Raw genomic sequence first — 23,925 nt, forward strand, 5'->3', positions numbered from 1 at the left:
GCGGCATGTGGACATAAAAAAGGTTAATTTCCTGCCCTTGAGTTTGTTGTTGATATGCAGCCCGAGCTCAGCGCTGCTCCAGATTGAAGTGCGAAAACAATGTTGACAGGTGTGCGTTTGATCTAACTGAATGACATTTACCCAGGTACCCTTGAGACTGAGTGAGCACTGTAAAGATCTTTTGTTGCCTCACCTCTGATGGGGAAAAAACAGCTCTCTAAAGTTGAATGAATGAATGCTTGGTTTTCAGCACAGAGTGTTATCCTGGCAAATGGAGATGTATACTAAATGCTTTTTTTCTTTTTTCCCCCCTCCCACCTGTCTCTGCTTTCGTATCCGTCTATCCCTAGCGACTGCCCTCCCAAACAACATTGGACCTTCTGCTGCTTTTGTTTTTCTTGTCTTCTCACTCCAAGAATCACTTCCCTCCCATTTCTTTTGTTTGCTCCACTCTTCCCCTCGTCTCTCCCTTTACCTGTCTCTAATTAACACCTACCATAGGCTCTATCTGCCTTGGTGAACCCCCAAGGACAGAGCTGGAAAAGGAGATGGCAAGTGGGAAATAAATACAACAAGACATCAGAGAAATCTACTGAGCAAGAGAGAAACGAATAGAAAGTGACACAGAAACCGATAAAAGCCAGAATCTGATGTTTTTTGGATATGCAACAACTCCTCCAGTCAGTTTTTAAACTAAAACAGATGCTGTGGTTCAAAAATATCAATTCAAACATCGTGAAACAACACACAGTAAACATGCTTTGCATGGGTCCTAATGCACACAGTCACCAGCTCTCCTAAACCATCTCTGTTTGCAAAGCTATCAGGGACCTCAGGACATCATTAAACAACACTGGAGTTCTTGAGGTGCTTCAACTGTATGTGATTATGCGTATGTGAAGTGACAGGATCAGAGTGTGTGGCCTGTTTTTATGGTTTGAGGCTCAGCTGGTGTTCATCAGTTAGGGTGGAGCATTTTTGTGCGTCTCTCTGTGTGGACACGAAGGACTTCAACAGATCATTTCAGGCAAGTAAACACGCTGTTATAAGCTGACATGCGAATGCACATCCACACAAATGCGCACACATACTGGTGTGCCACTCAATATTTCACCACAGAGACTGGAGGGAGAGAAAAAAAAAACACAAGCGCATGCAGAGTGAGAGGTTAAAAATGGCAGTGCGAGCGAGTTGGTCTGAAAAGCTGACGCTGTTTGACCAAATGAAGACAAAGAAAGCCACCACAGGCAAATGCACCACCACCCAAATTTGCAAGCATTAACACACACACACACACACGGGTTGAGTAAAGCACGCGCGCGTGTGTGTGCGCATGTTTTCAGCGAATGTGGCCACTGCATTAGCAGTGCAGATTTATTGCACATATCGATTAACCACGGACGTCCAAACATCACACGCACAGAGAAAAGCACTGAGTCAACAATGCACTGAAAAATGACCACAACAATAAATTATCAACCATAGACTTCACACCTGTGCGCACAAACGTGAAGAAACACGAGCAGACAGACACACTGAGCAGCATGCAAAAGCAATGTGAGCACCTGCCACAGCATCGAGCTACCTGCTACCAAACACAGAGAAGAACACAGGCAGAAACCACAAAAAGGACAGAAAACACACCCACATTTTTGGCAAGTAAACAGCACTGCGTCATCGAATTAAAAGGACTGTTTTTTTTTTTTAAGTATCTGGTGTCCACAGAAGACATTTTGCACAACAAAAAAATATGCCATTAAATTAAAAGCTGAGCCCTGCAAGTGTCTTGGCAAGCACTCGAACCAACACAACGGGAGGATCAGACAGGTTGTGACTCACCTCCACCTCCTCCGAGCAGAGTGTTGTTGGCTGAAAGAGAGAGAAGAAATACTGAATAGAATATATCGAACATAACTGTACTTTATGCAATTGAATGTCATGAATGTGGGTTTCACTTTCTTAAAAGGAGATGAAATAATGACTGACAGAAAATACATGATCGCAACAGTGTGCATCTCCATTGTTGGTTTCTAATCTTTTAGCCTACGAAAAGTATTAGGACCCATTGGATCCTCAAGCTGTCATCAAAACCTCACATGCCATGCCATCTCCACCGTAAATACACACGGAAGACACAAAGGTAAACTGACAATTTCGTTTGACTTCATGAGCTTTGACAGCAGCATTTAACGGCCTTAACAACTCCTTATTTCTAATTTCCTGGTCGGGCACTAAACTTGGACATATGTCTGTGACTGAGACCTGCTTTACGTTAGTCTGAAGCAGACAGATTTTGGATTGTTCTGGTTCTGCTGGATAAACTGATTAATATTCAACACATCAACCCTGTGGTTCTCAGACTTTTTCCACTCTTGTCCGCCCCTTCACCAGAGCTTAAGTTTTCAGATTTGCTGTATTTATTATTAAAAGGATTGTGGAGAAATTAAAAGTTAATTTGAGGCACGTTAAGTCAAAGTATATTCTTCAGGGGAACCCAACCCTAACCTTTGACCCTGAATCACATCCAAACTCCTGCATGTATATTTATCCCAAATTTGTTTTTCTTTCTGGCTGCAGTGGCTTCGTGTCCTTCCAGCCTGCGCAACAGTTGAAGGACCGCTGGAATAATCAATAATGAAGATAACTGCGTGCGGCAGCCCTAATGATAATAATGAACCCCAAATGAGGTATTAAACTGAGCTGAATTCAGGGTTACAAAACCAGCATTAGAGCAATCACATTCTGAATAGGTCTAATCTGTGTACAAGTATCAGTGCTAAGAATAAACAAATAACATTTCAGCTGATCAACAGAAAACTGATTCTCATACTTAATGATGCTGTCATCAAAGAAACACACCACGCAAATGTGAGGAAATTCTGTCTGTAATTGCCATTAATATGCAACTCTTTATAATAGTTGGTACACGTGACATTTTGAAGTTTTTCACACAAACAATAAATGCATTTGACCTTAAAAAATAAGGTATTGTTTTGATGCCTCGTTGGTAACAAAGGTCTTCTTTCCCCCTAAACCCTGACCTTTAGAAACATTACGTCACCTTCTTGTTACATGCGAGTTCAGAGCATAACTTTAGTCGCACTGTTTTGTGTGCGTTTATGTGAGTGGGTGCTGCTAAGAAACTGTCATCTCCGAGATTCTACATCCACTGGGGGAAGTTTTGGCTGCAAAATAAGAAAAAAGAAAAACCCTGAGGCTTTGCATATATTCAAGTGCCGGGAGTATACTGCATCTCCGCGTTTATCCTCAAGAACATGATCTGTTTTTGGTGTCAGCACCTCTTATCGGGACTGGTTTCTCAATCCAGGTCCTTGAGGGCTCACAGCAGTGCTGGTTTTGCCAACTTTTCATTCACCTGGCATCGCTGGGTTAACTCTGTCCCTGATTTGATGGATAGAATAAGACCCAGCGGGTTCCGAGTGCTGCCAGTGAGGACTGAGAGGCAGAGCACATTATGAGCGAGTGACTTCACTGCCTAAGAAAAGCGGATGAATAAACTCATGCTGAGGCTACAGTCCAACGTGATCACAAACAGCTCGGCGAGGAGAAATAGACACTTACGATTGTCTTTTAGTGAAAAAGTCATTCATAAAGCAACCTTCCACCTGAATAACAAGAAGACGACTTAACCAAATAACAGCCTTGTGAGCTTGTTTAATGAGAAGGCAAACAGGGGATTTATGCTTCTGGCTGGCGGGTCAGCTCCTTTACTTGTTTAAAGTCACTGCATATGCTTTGAGAGTAAACTGCTGGCAGGTTGATAAGCTTGGCTACTACTGCTTTTGACATATGCGATACCCAAGTGTTTTTCTCACCCACATATCCACGAATGTGTGGAGTCGTTAGTGTTAGCCAGAGGACATTTGCAATGCTTCCAGGAAACTGCAACCTTACCTTAAAGTCATGTAAAATCATGTTTTTCTGGCTGTTTTCCTGCTCATGCACAAGACTTTGGATGTTGTGATCCAATCTTGTTGTGAGATAATCTGTAAAGCTCATAATCACTTTAGGAGGGGCAGTTGGAAAATTCTATCGAGAAGACAGGGAACATCTTTCACTTTAAATACTATTTGCTAGAAGGCATCCAACCAGCTACGGTTGTGTACTAAGTTAGTTGCAGAACAGAAGAAAGGGGAGGTCTCAAATACTGTTCTGTTCCAAGAAGTTTCAACCTTTACATTTTCCTTATCCCGACTCATTAATGGTAAATACCACAAATGTCCAGCCTTTAACCACTCTACACCTCACTGTGGTATCCCGCGGACATCTCCCAAAGCGAATAACTCTACCCTAGTTTAAAGTGTGCTGCTCCGTGTCGCTTTCTTAGGAAAAAAAAGGCAAACAGCTTGCCAGAGAGCTGATAGATATTTGCATTGTTACTGCTCAGTAAAGCTGGTCATCATTAAATTGTAAACCTGCAGTAACTGAGGTTTTGTCTTCAACATTTGCACATCTGATTTTACTTTACAGTTTTAGAGCAAAATACCAACGTATTGTGAGCTGAGCCCAGTGATTTAGCACCATTTTCCGTCTCGAACCTACTCGTTGGGGACCTTTCTGGCTCCTTAGCTAAAAGCTCCCCCAAGTTCACCCCGCAGACGGTAAAAAGCACAGCGCATTATAGATGTAGCCGCCTTCGTGCAACCTTTCTTAGCTATCTTTGATTAAGCCTCGAGTTGGCCAAGTGACATTTTGGGAGCAACATCCATGGGATTGATCGGAGTGAAAACCCCAGAATACTGTGAACATTATCCTCATCCCGAATAATGCTTAATAAAGCTTTAAACCTCTATATCATTAAAACAGATGACTTGACAAATTAAATCAAATAAAAATCAACCCCTGTACATTTGTCATAAATAGGGTTATTAGCTCTAGAAGCTAAAAACTAGATTCGTACCAGCCTGTGAACATGTTTATTTCTGCAGTAAAGCTGGATGTTTCAGTGGGGCTTTAGTAAGCCGCGAGAGGCCATTAGGAGGATTTTTGGCACTGCTGTGGTGGGTTTATTTTTATTTTTTTATTTTTTTTTTACAGCCAGGGAAGTTGCCGCTTGGTTCACCAGTACCAACTGAGTTTGCCTACTGTTTGGTGCAGACAGGTAAAATACAGGACCGTGGAGCCGCCAGCTGGAACTGAAAGTCCATAAACGAGGTGCGGATGAAAACAGAAACAACAGAGCAGTGTTGCGAGGGCAACCCGTACGCTGAGTGGTTGAGGGCTGAAACCACACTAATGAAAGTGCCCCTCAGCAGCTGGGTCTCAGCCTCACACCTGGCCAGCCGGGGCTTTGATGCGTGCCATCTCCCTACGTTCTCTCCCAGCTTTCCTGCCTGTCTCTGTACAGTAACAATCCAATAAAAAATGAGGCAAAATGCCAAAAGGAACTCTTCTTCACTGTAAAGTTACAGGGCAGAGAACCGGAGGAGCTAATTAATGTGTTTCATTCATTTAGGAGACACTTTAATTCAAAGCAACTTATGAGCGAGGAACACACTGCGTGTGCAGGGTGGGGTTCAATTTCTTGCTTAACGACACTTTAACATGCTTAAAGTGTTTCACAGTCAACAGGAACCATTCAGTAAAAAATAATTACTGCTGAGGCTGACTGACATGATTGTTCTCTAATGTTTAGCACTAAGTCATATATGGTATGTTACAATATGTTTGTGTGGTTTATTATAAAGCCTTTCCCATTGTACATCTTCACTGCACACAATATTGATCAAATACCAGGTCAGACCATAGTCCCCCCCCCCCCTCCATTGCCTTTTTATTCTTCAGTCTAAATATGTAAAGAATTAGCAACTACAGTTCGCTTCATCAATTAAGCATTCATTCATATAAATTTCCAATGGAACATCCCATAAAAAGTTTCAGTTTCAGTTTCAAGGTGTGCCAAAAAAAAAACGGTCCAAAATACATCCAAAGTCTGCAGAGTAGGGTGATACTGTCACTTACATGTGTTTATGCATCTTTTTACAACAGTGGTTGCCTCATAATGTGGAAATATATTTCTCCAGCTGCTTCTTTGCTGTGCACTTCAGATACTGCTGTGTCAGCTGATGGCCAACATGTTTTATATATCCATTACAATCAAACCCAGAGAACACACTCGCAGAGTCACAGTGATTTCCTCTAGTAGAGAAAACAATACAAAAAAAGATGTTTTATCACTGTAATGCCCTCTGAACTGTCAGTGTTGCCATAAGTGTGTCAAAAGTCTCAGTCAGAAGGACTGACAACAAAATCCTGTGAGCAAATTTTTTTGTCTTCCATTCACTGCAGCTGCGGAAGATGTTTCAGTGAGAGGTGAGCCTCATAAATAAACATGAGGGATACTTCTAAACAACAATAAATAGGAAGACACAAACACTTCACACAGCAACTAGCCAGTCCCACATACATCTAAAAGTAGGCAGCTTTTGAGTTTCTTTTCTAAAGCTGTCACTTTGTTTTCCCCAACACCAAGAGCAACATCATAAATGCCTTTGAGGAGAGACATAGTGTGGACAGTTATCCCCACTCGTACGGTCTAATGAATGAAGACAACAAAGACATGCGAAAGAAGATGAATAGTTGGAGGGACATCAGGGAGGCAGCCTGATGGAGCCCAGAGGACGCTGTGACTGCTGTAAACACTGGTGCTTTCAGACATGGCTGGACAACATCATGTATGACCTACTTTGTCTGAAGCGCACTGAACTCCTTTAAAAGGAAGATTCTTTGTTTCTTCTTTTTTCTTAATCTCTTGTATTTTGGTGTAAAATACTGCTAATTGGTCTTTCATCGTGTGCGAACACTATGACCTGCAAGACTCAGTTGCAACATCATAACAAGGGGCGGGTAAATGAGGCAAAGAAAAATCTGTGCGCATTTGCAACTGGCAGGCTAAAATTGTTGCAAGCGTCTAATGACATTTTGGACAGAAATTAAACTGAAATCTCGCTACAGGAAAAGTCTCACTGTGAAATTGTTGCAGGAACTCAGCAGTCGCTGAGAGGGAGGCAGCTGCCATTAGAAAAGTGGTTGTTAATGAGTTGACTGGGACGATGACTGCCAGTCAAACTGAAAGAAATGTGGCAGCAAATCGCCCTGTCAAAAAAAAAAAAAAAAAAACACCTGGAGATTACTAAAGTTTATACTACTCTGTGGCTATTCTCACCTCGTCCTCTATGCATTATTTCTTTGAGCTCTGCTTCTTTGCACTCCTGCTCAAAGAAAAAGAAATGGCCATCAAATTCAAATGTCCTACAGGATGAAATAGTAATAACTCAGCTTCATATGCAGACCTGGCATGTTGAAATAAATGACAGCCGTTTCTCTGTATCTGAGGCTATGACTGCCAGGGGAAATTATCAGGGGACCTATTTGTGAAAAAAAACAAAAACAGATCAAATCCACACTAAAAAATCCAAAAATAATCTGAGCTAAAAAGAAAATTACATTTAACCGTGTGCATGCACATCTTCAGGAAAAGTTGCCTTTATATATCAAAGCCTACCTGAAAATGTGTCCATGAGCATCAGCCTAATATCTCGCCCTCTCCACCCACATTTAACATAAATGGTCAAAGCAAACCACTTCATGCATGTTGATGCATACAAATGAGTCGGCTGATCGGTGAATCATGGCAACTCTCAAGAGGAAATCCATGAAATGGAATTTGTCTGAAAGAATATGAAGCGCTCTCACAGGCAAGGAAATGTTTGAGGTCCCTGAACACAAATTCTTAACTCATTCTTGCATTCGCATGTTGCTCTTGAATCGCTGCCGTATCCATCATGCAGCATCACTCACGAGTTTTACCACTGTGTTTTTATGTTAACAGCATTGAGACTGATTGAATCAACTGATGAATCAAGACTGATTGCTTTGCAGCTTGCTAAAAAGATGGTTAAAATCAGTGGAATTCCCCAGATTTCATTTGAAAATGGGAGATTGATAGCTGAACACGTTTCATATCAATTAACTGCAAAACTGGAGACGATGGTGAACCTTAAAAACTGTCTTCTGACTTCATTTTAAATGCATTGGCTTTTGTTATGCACGTACCCGGACCTGAATCAGGCCCTGGCGCGCCCGGGCACTGACATAGTTTACCGCCTCACCATGTGCAATTTCCATGCAGGTTAGCACATTCTCCAAGTCGGTGTACGACTCTTTCATGCTCCGTTTTGTGCGCTGGCATTGGTTATAATAGAAGCCCCCAGCTTTTTCTAACATGGGGCATGTTGTGTTCAAATAATGAAAAAAGTCCGACCTGGACAAAATTATGTATCTCTGTACAGATCCTTTCCGTATTGTTGTAAGAAACTAATAATCAAAGCCTTTGTGACGAAAATACATGTCATTTTACTTTGCCAAGCATGACTGACTTTTGTTATTACACTGGAGCTGTTTAGCAGTTGCCAGTCATGGCGCTCTCCTAAAGCGCTTATCTGTCTGTACATCACCTTGCTATCATATAAAATGCATCAGACTCTGGAGCAGGATTGACTACTTAGCTTTCCCTCAGTGTACTTGGACTCAGTACATAATCATACACACGGATGACTGCCCAGGAGGTTCAAAGGCTGTATTATAAACTCCAATATCTTATATCAGAGAGGGCGTGCCAAGTTCAAATTCTACTATTACCTTTTCTGTCAGAGGTGCAGAATCTTATTTCTATGTTGTCGCTCCATTTCAATCAACATCTTCCATGTCATCTTTATTCATAGGATTATAGAATTGTTAATACTACAGATCTTTGATAAATGTACAATAATCATATCTAATGCTGCTTTGATACATAGGTGCTTGAGACAGAACCAGCCTCTGAGCCCTGTGGGGAAACAAAGGCATCAAAGCAACTAAAACACCCATGTGCATGCACAATCACGCAGTGGCAGAGATGTGGTCGCACACAAACACAGTCACGAAGGAGGAAACACACAAGCGCGCACGCACACACATGCATGCACACACATGCACACATCCACAGGAGGGTGCAGGAGCAGAAGGGTGTGAACAAGTGCGTGCACAAACATTACACTTGCCAGCAGTCACACATACACACACATACAAATGCAGACAGTCGCGGTTCAGTGTTTGGGTAACCATGGCAACGGCAAAGCCCAAAGGTTTGTTACTGAAACCTAGTTAATTAGAGAGAGAGAGAGGGAGAGTAATGTCGATACTCGAGGGAAAGTCTTTCACCATCTGTTAAAACCCACATGTACCCTCTATCCGGTCGTGTGTGTGGACGGAGGGTGACTGCGTGTTTGCGCGCGTGTCGGCCGCTGTTGTTGTACGGGCAAACGCAAACACGCGCAACTCACTGCTCCCATGGCACTCAATGCACAAAGGCCAACAGTTTCTTCTTCTTATTTGTATTAGATGACTAATTGGAATAGCTAATGCCGAGCCGCTAAATAAAGCGTGCTTGCATCTGCTGCCGACACACACCAATTATCGAGTGGGGAACAGATCAGGGTGATAAGTTATACAACTACATACAGAGAGCAGGGTGGGGAGGAGGGAGGGTAGGTTGACACGGAGGAGGAGGAGGAGAGCGCGAGGTGTCGGGGGACGGAGAAAGGGCTCGGGGAGGGGGAAAGAAAGAGAAGAGGGAGGGTGGGGTGTTGGAGGGTGAGCGAGTGAGTGAGTGAGTGTGAGAGGCAGAGACGGAGTGAAAGAGACTTGAGGGTGGAGAAGAGGGACGCAGGACTAAATTTGCAGGAACATAAAACAACAGGATGGAGAGTACTACTTTTTTCTTGGGAGGTAAGTAATGAAACTAAGGGGGAGAAAGTGGAGACGGACAAATTGGAGAAAGGTGGGATGGAGGGGAGGGGGTAGATTGATGGATCAGAGAAGGACAGGAACTGAATGCTTAAAACCTGGACAGATAGAGGTGGAAGAGGTGGAAGAAGTTGGCTGTGAGAGACAGTGAGAGTACAGTGGATATGAGCTCTCAGCTGCAGTTTAACTCCATCTAAAAACTGGTGTTTATTCACCTGTGGGTGTGTGTGTGTGTGTGTGTGTGTGTCTCCTTGTGGCATTATACTTGAAGTCATAAGTAATGATGATCATGACAAAAAGAGGATAAAATCAACTTTTCATTAAGCTGTGTTAAACCAGTCCTTTGTCTTGGCTTTCTCTGCGGTTCCGTCTTATTTTTCCTTTCTCTCTGCTCTCGGTGCCTTCTCCCTCTTATTCCCCAGGCCCCAGCGCAACCTGTTTGTGTATTCCTCCCCCTCCCACTTCCCTCACCATCCCCTGCCCACTCGTCCTAACCACCATTACACCTCTTTCGGTCATTCAATTTCTAGCCATCACTTGTTTGATCCACTTGAGAATGCCAATCAATTTGCCAGCGTCCTGATGTCGAAAAGGACAAAGCTGCTGTTACGGTGAAGGATAAATGATGATATAGTATGAGAGCTTTATCTGAGATGAAAAATTACAATAAAACAAAATAGATCATCTCAGAGGAAGGCAGATAAACCAACCTTTCAAAACTAAAGAAATTGATAAGATGACACTCTGCAGTAATAATCTGTCTCATTCCTGTAACTAAAGCAATGGCTGCAAGGCTAAAACCATGATTAAGAAATTATTCTTGTTGTAGTTCTTTCTCTATCACTTGTGTTTACACTGTTTTATTGTTTTTTCTTAGCCCTTTGGCAAATGTGTGGCTCCAGAATCCCACTCAACATGAACGTGCTCTCCAGCTTCCGGTAGTCTAATTGTGTGCATGCGTGTGTCTATAAACATGGTTGATGTTGAGATGGGGCTACAGGTGACACGTGAGCAGCTTAACATTCTAATTATCTGTACATTCTTACCAAGCACTCACACCTGCAGTGACAATATGACACAAAGCTAGCTACTCATTTAAAATCAATCACCAAGGGGAGGAGCATCAAGAGGAAAGATGTCAAACAAGTTGGGAGAAGGTTGACCAGAATTCAAACGTATGCAAATGAGGAGTGATGCAGTAGAAAAATTGTCCAATGGCAGGGTAAAAGTATTCAATACAGTTTTCTGCTCTAAATCCTCTCGTGAACTGTTTTTGCTACAGCTGTTGATGGTTGGCGTATTTTCTCAACCATTCCACAGTGTAGATTAAAATAGCTGCAATAGATGCAGGACATATAGAGAGAGAAGGAGTCAAAAACTGTCAACAACCACCAAGTCAAATCCGTCATTCATAACGTCGCCAAATAGGTTATTGATGAGAGAAACAGTGAAGACAAAATGTTGCAAGACAGAGCACAATTAAATCCCGTCATGCGAAGGTAAAGCAATTGATCCGGTGACGGTGGGTGGTTGTGAAGATTGACATTTTCAGCTGCTAGCAACAAAAAGAAAAAAAAATAGCCTGCAAAAATAAGCTGTGTGATGGGATGTCCTACCATCTGAGAGGAGAACCCTAAACTACATTTCTATAAACTTTTGAAACAGATGCATCATGTAGCCAAAAGCCTGTACCAATAAGTAGACAGGAGGTCGAAAGGAAAACTATGAGATACAGTCCGCGATCCTGACCCACAATAAATCTGCAACAAGCCTTTTGTCAGTGTTAAGTTAACAGCACGGATGTTAGGCCTTTTTGTGTCTGCGAGTTAGGTTTGACAGTGTGCTACTTGTGCTGTAGAGAAACACAGATAACTTGATGAACCTTCGAGCGCAGAGCTAACATTAGCTTTGTGATTAGCTAACCTCACCCAGTGGCGTCATCCAAACCAGTGAGTTTTAAGCCAGAAACAGCTGTTTGGTTGGCATTTCAGCCCTTTGTCGCATATTGTGACTGTTTTTCCCTGTCGTGGGAATTGTTTTACATCATGCAATATATTCATTAAGACATTAGTATTGTACACGATATCAACATATTTGTACATTGTGTAAATAATGCTGAAATTAATCTTGAATCAGTCATTTAAGAGAAATTGTTCCATTTTTTCCTAACTTTATTTTTATACAAAAGTAATTCAACCTAAAATCTGGACTTTGCTGATGATGACAGATTTGATTGACATTTGTCATTATTTGTATTTATTTATTTACTACAAATGGTTTAAAAATGTATTCAGCTCTGGACATTTTAAGGTATAAATTTTAGGAAATCTTCCCCAAATGTCCTAATAGTTTAAAGTTGAACTCAAGATGGACAAGACAAAATGTCAATGCTATCAAGCTGAGACCTAGCGCTAGGCGAGACTGATCTTGAAGACCTATCTTCTTTCTACTCAAAAATGACAGATACAAAAAAGGAAATCACTCCACTGTAAGCAAATCGAAAACACAGTGCTGTTAAGAAATTGAGTTCACGCAGGCATATAAAAAATAAAGCCCCACTCCAACGGTTGTAAACAAAACTTTTAATGATTATTCTTAAAATCTTTGTCTGTGTAAATCCCATCATGGATCCTTCAGCCAGTACTGGCTTACAGTGAACGCCACAGTGTAAAACTAAGGGAAACCAACAGGTTTCTTCTAAATCTCCGACAACACAACAGGACAATGACGGGGATTCCTGACATAATAAGCAGGTATCGTCTTCTAAGGAAACCATTGAGCTTGCTGTTGCTGTCACGAGCACAAATACAATGGATACCCCCTTCTGAATCCGATCAATCAATTTCACCAGCAGGCAAATATGTCACAGAGGAAGCATTGTACAGTACAGTTTGCACAATGAACCTTTGCCATTTGTGGTCAAATTAGCAATTAGAGCTCAAGATTTAGTTGGAGTCTGTTCAGGTGAATGCACAAAACTGCAATTATCTGTTCAAATGGTCTAAGTAGTTACCATTCTGGATAAACTTTGTGCACTCCATTTAGTAACATGATTATTATGCAAGGAACTGGTTAGAATGTGAAAATAGGATCAGCTCAAGAGCTTTCATCAACATTGTACGAGGTCAATATATCAGTGAGTTCACACTGTGTATCAAGAAGTTTTTAACAGTTTTTTTTTCTTAAGTGTGATTTCCAAGGACTTTTAAGGGACAACACAGCTAATGCTTTAACCTACTTTTACTTAAGACAGTAATTGCCTGCACAGGGCCATTAAATTTATACCATGAGGAATAACTACACCATAAATTACAGTAATTTACCACTGAAGCACTAATAATACCTGCAGGAAAATCACTGCAATTCTTTATTAAGACTGCCATAAAACAAAATTTAAAAAAAAAACAAAGTGATTGTAATACGATTCCTCCATTTAACAACTGTTTCCAACAAAAGATGCAAACATTTATGCATTTATGCTAAGCAACTCACTACAGTCTATGCACTTGAGATCATATGCCACCGCAGAGATGAATCAACACCTTGTTGATGTAATGCCTAACAAAAACTGACAACGAAAATGTTCAATTGCATTACACTGCACTACACCTCAGGAATTCCTGTCAGTACCTAACATTATGATGCAAAATGGGTCATACAGTGCACCATAACTAAAGGTTGGAACAACAATAATAAATCAGCCAGTATTAGTTCACCAAGTATATAGGATGAATATGTCAGCAGAATAAAACTGAGTAAAACAGGAAGGCTTGTTCATGAAAAAAACTAAAAAATACTGATATCTATTCATTTTTTAACACTCCTCAAAGCTGTGGCCAGTACAAAAGACTCAAACACTAAGTTGGGGCCAGACCTGACTTAAAACTGTCAACAGCAGCGCTGTCTCATTCGGAATATGACCAGGAGCCTGACTATGGTAGTTTTGACATGAATCCGACTAAATCCTGGGAAGCTATCGCTGGAAGAGCGCCAGAGGGTGCTGGTGGTACAGCAGCACCCACACCCGGAGCCCCAAGGGGCCATAGGGCCCCTCTACGGTTGCCCTGTGTGCAGAGGAGCTGCAGTTGTGTTAGTCTGTAGAGCATAGAGGTGCCCCGGTGTTTGCATCCAGCCTAGGCATGACTAAAATCTGTCAGCAAAAGCTACTTTTAATGTTGCTGTGTATGCAGCATTCAAAGGGCTGAGCTGTGGTGACGCTTAGGAGAGAACAGCCCAAAGGTAATAAATGCTAATTAATTGTGAGGTGTACCTCTAAGGCAAATGAAAATCATTGGTTGCATAGTCTGAATTAAAACACATCAATATCAATTTACCCAGCCTTGATTCCCAGTTATTACACATCAAGGAACCTTGTCCTTGACCTCCAAGTCTACAATACAATGCCACTGAGTGCAACTTTGCGTCATCTTGGGTTCAATGTTTAAATTAAAACTCATTCTATGAGAACCAAATCACTTTCAGCATAATGTGAGAAACCTTTCTACCGCCTATGTTCAAGGTCTGAAATTCATTAATTTTCCATCTTAAGGGACACAAAACTGGCAGCGTGTAGGCGGCCCCACGGTTCCATCATCTTAAGTCTGTGCTGCTTTGTTGTGGGTATATATGCTCGCACGTGTGAGTGCGCACCTGTCACTCAAAAGCGTGGTGAGTTGTCGGTAATTGTTGGACCGTGGAGACCTGCTGAACCCCTGTAACAGAGCTCAAAAAGCCGCTGTAAAAAGTACCCCCACCCTAACACACACACAGTCATACACACACAGGGACAGAAAGCAGTGCGCGCAGCCTCAGCGCCAGTGAAGAAGAGGAGGATAGGACGCGCGCTGGAGGCGACACCTGTCAAACCGCCACTAAACACAGTTGGTTTATTAAAAAAGACTGAGGCGCTCTGAAGACTTCGATGGATAAACCGAGGTGGAAATAGAGATTAGTCGCACCTACAGCCGATGTTTTTCGCTCAGGGAGAGACCCAGAGCCCTCTGAAGAGAGAGGGAAGAGGAGCATGGGGCAATAACGTCATGTCAAGCCGTTTTGGAGTTGAAGTATAAGTTGACGTCGTTTATAGATGTCGGCTGAGCGGAGCGCGCTAGGAGCACGAACCGGGAGCAAAGAAACGTTGAAGGAGAACAAACGTGACTTCGTTCATTGTTAGCCTCTATCTCTCATTCAATCATACACACGCGCGCGCGCGCGCGCTTTATCTACATGCGTTACCCACAGCAGAGCCTAGAGAGAGACAACACGGTGGGAGTAAACTAGTGCATTATCGCGGAGCTTCTGTGCGTACAGACCGTCCCTCCGCGGCGCCTTCGTCCGGCTGTAAATGCTGCTGACCGGACTTAGCGGACCACAGAAAAAAATCTGCTAACTTGAGAGGATGATATGACAAGGATGCCCTGAGGGACGCGAGCAGGAGAGAGACAGAAAGGAGATAACCAAGGTATGACGGGGTTCGTGCTGATGACTGTGCATCTGTGGGGGGAAAGAGTAGATGGTTCAGTTCATTTAGGTTATGCTTTGAAACAGTCGTGTTTTTTTTTTACTCTCTTGTACAGCTCGTGATAGGTTCAATTTAATGATTTTCCTTTCACTCGGGGAAAAAAAATGTATGGGCTTGTTTCTATATGCTGCGTGTTCATGTGTGCACCTACCTGCTAGACCTGATTTTTACGCAGCAAAACGGAGCAAACAAGTCAGAGATTTAAGCAGCAAAGCTTCAGAGAGTTGCAGGCTGAGCGAGATTAAAGTGAGAGATTATAGTTTGTGAAGATAAAGAATTCCCTTTTGCACGATTTCTCTCATCTATCGTCCTGCTCCCTCCCTGTATCTTTTATGTGAGCAGTGCTGTATGTTTTTCATGAGTGTACAACTGCGTGTGGTCCCCCCCCCCGCCGTTTTAAGGCATGCATCAGAAAAAAAATCTCTTAACAGGCAAGCCCTTCTTACATGACAATGCCTGCACCCCTTCCCTTACCTCACACTTGTGCACTCACATATGTGCTTTGATGCTCCATGATGTAAAGGACACAAACTAAGATAGGAACACGCACAAAATGTTGGATTATGGCTCTCATCATTGTACAAATGATAAATATACATAAATGTATATTTGTGCACATACATGCATGTACAGTAAATACATGTGCAGGATTACGGTACCATACACACAGGGCCACATTGAGAATGGAGATTAGAATGATATTCTCAGGGCCACAGCAGTACAGAACATGGGATTAAAGAAGCAAGGCTGAGATGGATGGGTGGATGATGGATGGATGAAGGACAAGGGAAGGGAATGAGAGGCAAAGAGGCCAAAGGAGGGGTAAAAGAGAAAGACACAGAGACAGAGCACACAGAACATGAGATTAAAGTGTAATGTCCTAGAGAGAAACAGAGAGAAAGAAAATCCAGGGCAAGTCACTCAGTTAGGGGGATCTGCCATGGCAGAATGTGGCAAGAATAAAGACGAGGAGAAGGCAGCAGACACTCTTTCTCCATGGCCTCCCTTTTGATCTCCTCTTATTCACCCATTCGAAAGCAAGAGGGGAGAGCTGCTTATATAACTCTCCATTTGAAACCACATTGAACTGAGAGGTTTGGGGGAAAAAAAAAAACACAATAGGCATGTTAGAAATTGTGAAATTGCTAAACACAATTAAAAAAAAAATCTAATCTAGGAACAAGAGCCCCCGCTTTCATCTTCTAAATCCCCAGGCTTGGCTGAGCTGGTGTTAACTTTTTAACAGCACGTGTTAAAGGATATGTTAATGCTGATGTGTTCAGCATAGCATGTGTCTACTGTTAACGCTTTTGTAGGTCCTAATTGAACTCAAAGAATTACTCCTGACAGATTAATCTAGTCTTTTAAGCAGCTTTTAGTCTTGTACTGTTGACTTAGTTGTGCAATCAGGTTGCTGATGCCAATATCAGACAGTAAAATACAATATTAAAATATGATCCAAGAGCCTGTGTTAAAACAACGAATAAGGTATTAGATGCTCCTCAGCAGGCTGTCCACAGGGATAACTGCATTTTCGAATATCCATGCTGACTTTATGCATCTGCACAGAGAGTGAAAAGTGAACTGGATGGATGCAGCTGATGCGATTGATTAACAAATGAGTTTCCCACATCGGGGCAATGCAACAAATTGTAAACAAACAACATTATCACAGTTGATAAACACATTAAAATACAGATACAGCCTTTTACAAAACTGGCAGACAAATAAATAAAACCACCTGCCTAATACTGTGTAGACCCTCTTGTGCTGCCAAAACGGGTTTAACTTGTGGGGGCATGGAGAGAGGATCTAACCTGCAGCAGGATGTTGGCGATGGATCCTTTGGCTCCTAGAGGTTGCAGAATGGGGCTTCTGTTTTGAGGCCAGGCAACACATTCAGTAAATTTAGAAGAAAAAAAAAAAAAAAAAAAAAAAAAAAAATCGGATTATTAGGTCACCCCGACTAAAACTGGACTTTTAAAACATGTATACACATCTGACTGATATCGTACTCAATAAAAATTTTCAAATTGGGAATAGCATCCCCAACAATGTGGTTGGAAGTCAAATGTATCCTGCGTTGCTATTCAATGGGACTCAAACTGGCCTAGTGCGCGCTCCACCGTTAGGGTGTGGGATTTGACCTGGATGTAACGGAAGAAGTCGATAGACAGAAGAAGAAGACGGTAACATCAAAGAATAGCCAAAAGGGACGGTGTGCAAATCATTTGTTAAAAAGAAAAAAAGGAACGTGTGCAGCATGAATGATGTGTACAAACCAGTTAAGGAACGGTTTATACATCACTTCATTTTGTTGCTTAACCAGGATCAGTTTGTGGCCTTGTGGAATCCTGTGTGCATGTGTGTCTGTTTCTTTTCTGAGGCTTTATAGTGAATGAGGATGAGAATGTGTTGATGAGAAAGTTGAGATTATATGTCAAGATTATGTGTTTATTTATTGTTTTTGTTTTAATCTCTTGGAGCTGGTTTAGGGACGCAAAGTGAATTTCACTGTTAACTGACAAAGTACAATCATACTGTCTCATATCGTATCATAAAGCTGCTCAGTTCACCATTCCTGGTATCAATTTATTGCCAGATAAATTGTTTGTCAATTGTTTTTAACTGTGAGGTAATAATTCAAATACAAAATAGCCCAATACTCATTGAAAGGGGGCAACGCCACTTATCATAACAGAAACGGACACACTTTAATCAATAAATCGATTCCCCTCTGTTGCTTGTAAATTGGGACAAGGACAGTAGTCCAGTTAAATAGCCTAAACAAACTATAACCGTGGCTCTGCTTAACCGTGCGTGGAAACGTGCTGATTGTCCAGTTTCCCTGAGCAGTTTCTGTGAAGGGGCCAGGCACACTGTCCTGTTGGGGGAAGCTGCTGCTGCTTGATTTATCTGCAATGATGTTAAGGTTGGTAAAACATGCCCCATGAGTGCCAGGGCCCATAGGTTCCCAGTCCAACTTTGCACAGTCAGTCGATGTTACTCACTTCACCTGTCAGTGGTTTTAATGTTGTGGCTTGTCTGTATTTTCTATCACACATTATAATGTACAAGATCTAACTGCTTAAGTCCACACAAAGAGAAATATCTGGCTCTATACCTACAAATACACTTACATATCCACCACTAACTTGGTGTTTGGGCTGTGCTGCTGGGCAGTTAGTCCACAGTGGGACTCTCAGAGCGCCGTCCAAGAATGAGAAAGGCTGAACTGCTTCAGTTTGCCGAAGGGAACCACTTGTGTGACAATCATCCGCTGGTTTGACTCCACTCGTATTTCAAGGAGTCGTTTCTTAAAACAATAATTTGGGCTTCTTGTTGGATGACTGGAAACTGTACTTCTTCCTTCCTCGCTCCAGAAAAGCAGTCTGGAATTTATTCCATAGTGTTTAATGTAAACCCCAGTGGCATGACTTTAGAGGTTGCAACCCCCCCCCCCCCACACACACACACACACACTTTTTTATCAGCACTGAGGGCATTTTCCCTGGTGGAAGGTTTGTTCAGTTTACCAGTGAGTGATTGCATGTTCATGTTCAAGGCACTGGGTCAGTTCCCCGTGGCAACACTGGGCCTCATGCAAGTAATACGTCTACTGTCCTCAGGCTCTTTTACCCTCTTATCTGACTCACCGACCTGATTGATTTCCGACTCTGTCGCTTATCACTTACAAAATCTGACCTTCATCATCTCCATAACCTTAAACTATAGCTTAAGCCTGTTAGAGGCAGAGATTATACCACAGTTTTAAAGACTGTCCTTTGCCATGTTTTTTTGACCAAAATGTGCAAAAATGTAAAAATATTGAGTAGTAAGAACCCAGAGCCAGACAGTAACTCAGCATTAATACTTGTTGACTTTGACATGCTATTAAGACGTACTCTTTTCAGATGATTTAATTTTGGTATTTGGATCAATCAAACAAATGGATGAGATCCATACTGCTCTTGACTGACTCGTGGGTCTTTTCAGGTCCGTTTAATCTTCTTGCATCGTGTACGGATGCTAATAGTACACCGGTCAAAGCAGATGAACCTTTGCTTTGCATAGAAGCGACTTAGATTTGTCACTGAACATTAAGGAGAAATACAGTATACGGAGCTCGGCAGCTACTGCAGTTTGTGGCTCCGTGGCACATAAATGTGTTTTATCTTCCCCAACAAGTGGAGCAATCTAAGAGAAAAGGGGTAGGTCGGTGGGACTGCCTGCTATATTTGGGTCCTCACATATACCTGTGCATTAGTGTTTCCAGGCACCCCACTCGATTGAATCCTGTGTGTGGGAAATACTGCACTTGTAGTCTGATTCAGAGTTTAAGCCACCCCCGAAAAAATGGTTTCATAACTGTGATCTGAACAGCTTTAAAGAGACGTAGACTGAGAGAGCACCCTTGACAGTTTACTGAGGATTAGGGCACTTTTTCTCATCCTTTACACAAGGATGAAAACACAAATCTAGTTTAGATATAAACAGTCAAACTGAATGCTCAAATCTGAATTCACTCTTTACATTAACTAATCTTACTTATCAAATCCTGAGTCTCATGCAAACCAGAGCCGACGCGCCTGTAGATGTGTTATTTGCACTGTTCGATGCATCGCAGATACAACTGGTAGAAAAATCCCGTTGTAAACTGTGGGTCGACGGGCTGAGTTCACAGTGATGCGCTATGAATGTATAACAGATTTGAACATTGGTCTTCTATCCTTTATTTTTCTACAGTGTGCTAAATCCAGCAGAAAAACAACTTGCAAACAAAAGAGAGAAACAGCGAGATGAGAAAAAAAAAAACAACAACGAGCAGGCTCACGAAAAGCTCATTTACACCTGATATTAACACATTTGATCTGGGTTAATGATCCATTTTATAGGGCTTTTATTTACACTTGGTAGGGGTGTCAGAGTGCATATGCATGTTGCCATGTGAACCAAAAAATTACAGTCACACACGACAATCCTGGAACAGGGGACTTTTGTCAGTGCACCAGTTTATCCCTTTGTGTCCATCAGCTTTAACAAATCAGTAAGGTCAGCCTTAACTCACCTTAAACACATTAAAGCACAAAGTCCAAAGCTTGTTTTATCCACAGACAATTCCAGTAAAATCTTTAGAAATAAATAAATAAATTAGTGATACTTTTAATGGTCGACTTTATTCTGAAAAAGCCTTTTCATGAACATTTTTCATTGAATTTATTTTTATACTTTAAAATCAAGTCTTTTTTTCTAATATTTTTAGGGCATCATTTAATGTTTAAGTGACACTTCTTCAATAATTTTCCTTGGCTGCACAGAAATATAAGAATTTTTTGCTCATTATATTCATTCTGGTTGGACAGAGACTGGATCTCAGTATATAAGTTAATCAGCCTTAGCTGCCGAGCTTTTCAACAAACACAGAAAGTAATGCTTTGAATGTTGTACCTAGCAACTACTATCAGTAGTTAGATCAACCAGTTGCTTTATAACAGAATAGGACCTACATGAGCAGACAGTCCTCCTCATCAGCCGCTTAGTTTTCTGTTTGACTTTTTTCTGTTTCTAAATGGACCGTTTTGTTAAGAAAGAGCCAAAGTCATAAGTTTCAGCGCACTAATTAAAAGTCAACAACTGAACCAAAGTATTTGGTGCTGTCGAAAAGCTGAAAAATCTATTTCATGTGGGCATGGTTCATAGTCTGATTAAAATGTTCTGGAAATATCAAATTGGAAGCCACGATAAGAGCTGGTTGAACTCTAAATGCTTAGGAAAAGACTTTCCATGCTTCCTTTCGCATCTCCTTTGGCCTAGGATACAATTGGCTATCATATTCAAGTAATAAAAGCAGATAATTCTGTCCTACGTTTCCTTGGGGCTGAAATATTTGGAGTGATGCTCAATTATTTTCATACACTGGTACTCATTGGAAGGACGAGAAGGTGAGTGTTAGCAACCAGTAACAAGTATCCATTCACTTTTTTGTTCCTTTACTATATATTCTTATTTCAGATCCGGCAGTGTTGTCCACATTTATGGAGCCTGAATAGAAATGCATGGTGAGAAACGTAGAATGTGCTTTTTGCAGTCCATCTTTGGAGCAGCTGTGATTCCACCACTGCAAATCGATGTCACAGCCTTGTCTAAGAGTAGTTGGATTAGTTTAGCACTGTGGTTAAGTCCCCGTGTTTTTCCCTCCATCTTCCATCTGACCTCGAGGCATCTTCCACCAGGGTCAGGGAAAAGTGCGTAGGTAAAGACATAAAAGGAATTATGTCCTGACCATTCCACCAAACCCTTAGTCTTTTCCAAAGCACTTCCCCTCGACCCAGAAAACATTTTGAGGTCGAAGGAAGACGGAGAGAATTCATGAGGACTTCAGAAATGACAGCTGGACTTTTCACCAGCTGTTGTTCACATAGGTCTGCCACTGACACTGAACTCATATGAGCTATACTGTTGTTCAACAAAATAGTGCCTTCTTACCAAAGTTAGAATCCTGATCGGAAAAGGAGCAGACTATCTGTTACTAATGTGAAACCAAATGGTTGCAAATGGTGACTGAACGTGCGATTGTAATAAGATATTTGTTCAATTTAAGCAAGACAGGTACAAAGTGACAACACATACCTCAATCAGCATTCTTAACTTTTAACCATTCAGACTTAGAAAAATGTGATGTTGGAAAAACTGTGGCCTTGTGAGGTTTTTTTTTTTCCTGGAAAGACGCACATCTGAGTCATTGTTCATCTGCTCATTCTGATTCGATGATCAGCCTATGATGTGTCTTTGAATGTTGCTGCAATAAAGGATTGTGGGAGATCATTATATATCCACTCCATCCAAAAGGATGGCTCAGTGTATTGAAACAAAGATGAAAAGAGAGGAAGCACTGCAGCACCTTTTGCTTTATTCAGAGAATTCAAGCACTTCTTATCATCATGGGTGCGATGAACCTACTCCTGGGTCAATCTACTTTATTAGGAATGCTCTAATCATCTTAACAATAATAATAATAATAACATTAAAGAAAAAGAAAAAATTAACTGCCACCCTGATGACTAGTAGTGGGCTGTTCAGACGCTGTCATCCAATCGAACCACACCCACACACTCCTGCTGGAGATGTGGTTTTTCTGTTTACTTTAATTGTTGCCTATTCAGTCACAACCGTGTATTATCATGCTTTTTCTTATCCAGACAGGATATCCAGATATAGTTCACGTTATATTTGGAATAATGCAGCTCATTAAGACCCCAGGGTGGCCCTCAAAATAAGATACATTAATATATAGGCTTCAGGGGAAGGAATCCGATTTTTTCCTTATCTGAATGGAGCAAACGCGCTTTACCACATAATATAAGAAGATGTGAAAACAAATTCATTTATAGATGTAAAAATGGATTCTGTATAGATTTAGTTTCTGTATTATTCAATTCTTCTTGTTATCCGCTGTCGGAGGCAAAAAATGACACAGAGGAAAGCTGTGCTTTTACATAATTGAGGTCGTGGCATGTTTTTTTTGGCAGAGAATGTCCCAAAAAAAATAAAATAAATGACATCAAAGATACGATACCCGGAAAACCTGAAATAAATACAGCCCACAGCAGACGCCAGATAAGCACATTAGATAAGATGCATTACTGAAGAGAAGGTTTGAACAATTCAAGATGCTTTTGGACACACAGACACGATTGTACAGAAGAATTGCATTACGCCGTGTTATGGTGCATTAAGGATGTGTGTTGTGCATTTGTGTGCCAGGCAGGTTAGAGGCTGAAGAGGTGACACAGAGGTAAAGTTCAGAGCTGAGCTTTTGTTTGAGTGGGAGGCATCAGATCAGAGTGCCTGAACCAATCCCTCACCTGGCTGTAAGCCTGCCACAGGTGCAGATCCAGACATGCTGCCATATTTGATTATGTATTAGAATGAGCTGATTAACTGAAATAAAGAAATTAGATATTCAAATTTCAGATCTGCATAAAAAAAGGCCCCCGAGCAGGAACACATGAACAGCGGGAGCCATGTCTTTTGTGTTGAGTTGTTTTGCAATTAATAACCTTTGACACGTCAAAAAAAAGGCCTTGTTTTTCTGAAATTGCAGGCAATTTGCCTGCCACAATTATGCACAATTTATAAGAGCAATATTATGTTAAGCCTCAGTTTAGAATCTCACTATATTCAGTCAACGGTTACATAAAGAAGAACAGCTCCAACCCATAATTTGTTTTGGCTTTAAATCTGAACATATTATCACAGCAGCTGACAGTAATTGTCTCCATACTGAATGCTCAACATATTAGCCAAATAACCGTCTCACCTTTAGGGAGAATCCACTGTTTTTGCAGCTCTAAATGCCTCCAGAGATAGCTAGCAGCAGCCACTAACACTAAAACTAACGGAAAGCACAAATGAACTGTTGCTACAGAGCTTTTTTTTTTTAATGAATGTTGCTAAAAAAAAATAACTGCAAGACAGCATGGGTGATAGCTGACATTTCTGACAAACTGAGTCTTTTAATGTGTTTGTTAATGAGTCAAAAACAGTTGCAGAAAGAATATGTTTTTACAGAAAATGATGGCAGATCTGCACGGTGG

The 23,925-nt window shown here is 41.4% G+C and overlaps 2 protein-coding genes across 4 annotated transcripts in view; one reads left to right on the forward strand and one right to left on the reverse strand.

Moving 5' to 3' along the window:
• The window catches only part of macrod1 (mono-ADP ribosylhydrolase 1), a 125,885-nt gene that overhangs the window by 55,713 nt on the left and 46,247 nt on the right, over window positions 1–23,925 (reverse strand). For both annotated transcript variants that reach the window (XM_075481571.1, XM_075481572.1), the window contains exon 4: window positions 1,840–1,869. In XM_075481571.1, the coding sequence (XP_075337686.1) occupies window positions 1,840–1,869 (30 nt within the window). The remainder of the gene's footprint in view (window positions 1–1,839; window positions 1,870–23,925) is intronic.
• The window catches only part of flrt1b (fibronectin leucine rich transmembrane protein 1b), a 36,564-nt gene continuing 22,328 nt past the window's right edge, over window positions 9,690–23,925 (forward strand). Inside the window, exon 1 of one of the 2 annotated variants that reach the window (XM_075481570.1) lies at window positions 9,690–9,789. The gene's annotated coding sequence lies outside the window, so the exon portion shown is untranslated. Of the gene's footprint in view, window positions 9,790–14,632; window positions 15,269–23,925 lie in introns of those variants that run through there. The other variant, XM_075481569.1, reaches the window with a different exon arrangement.

This window comes from Odontesthes bonariensis, chromosome 13, assembly GCF_027942865.1.
Source record: "Odontesthes bonariensis isolate fOdoBon6 chromosome 13, fOdoBon6.hap1, whole genome shotgun sequence".
NCBI lineage: Eukaryota > Metazoa > Chordata > Actinopteri > Atheriniformes > Atherinopsidae > Odontesthes > Odontesthes bonariensis.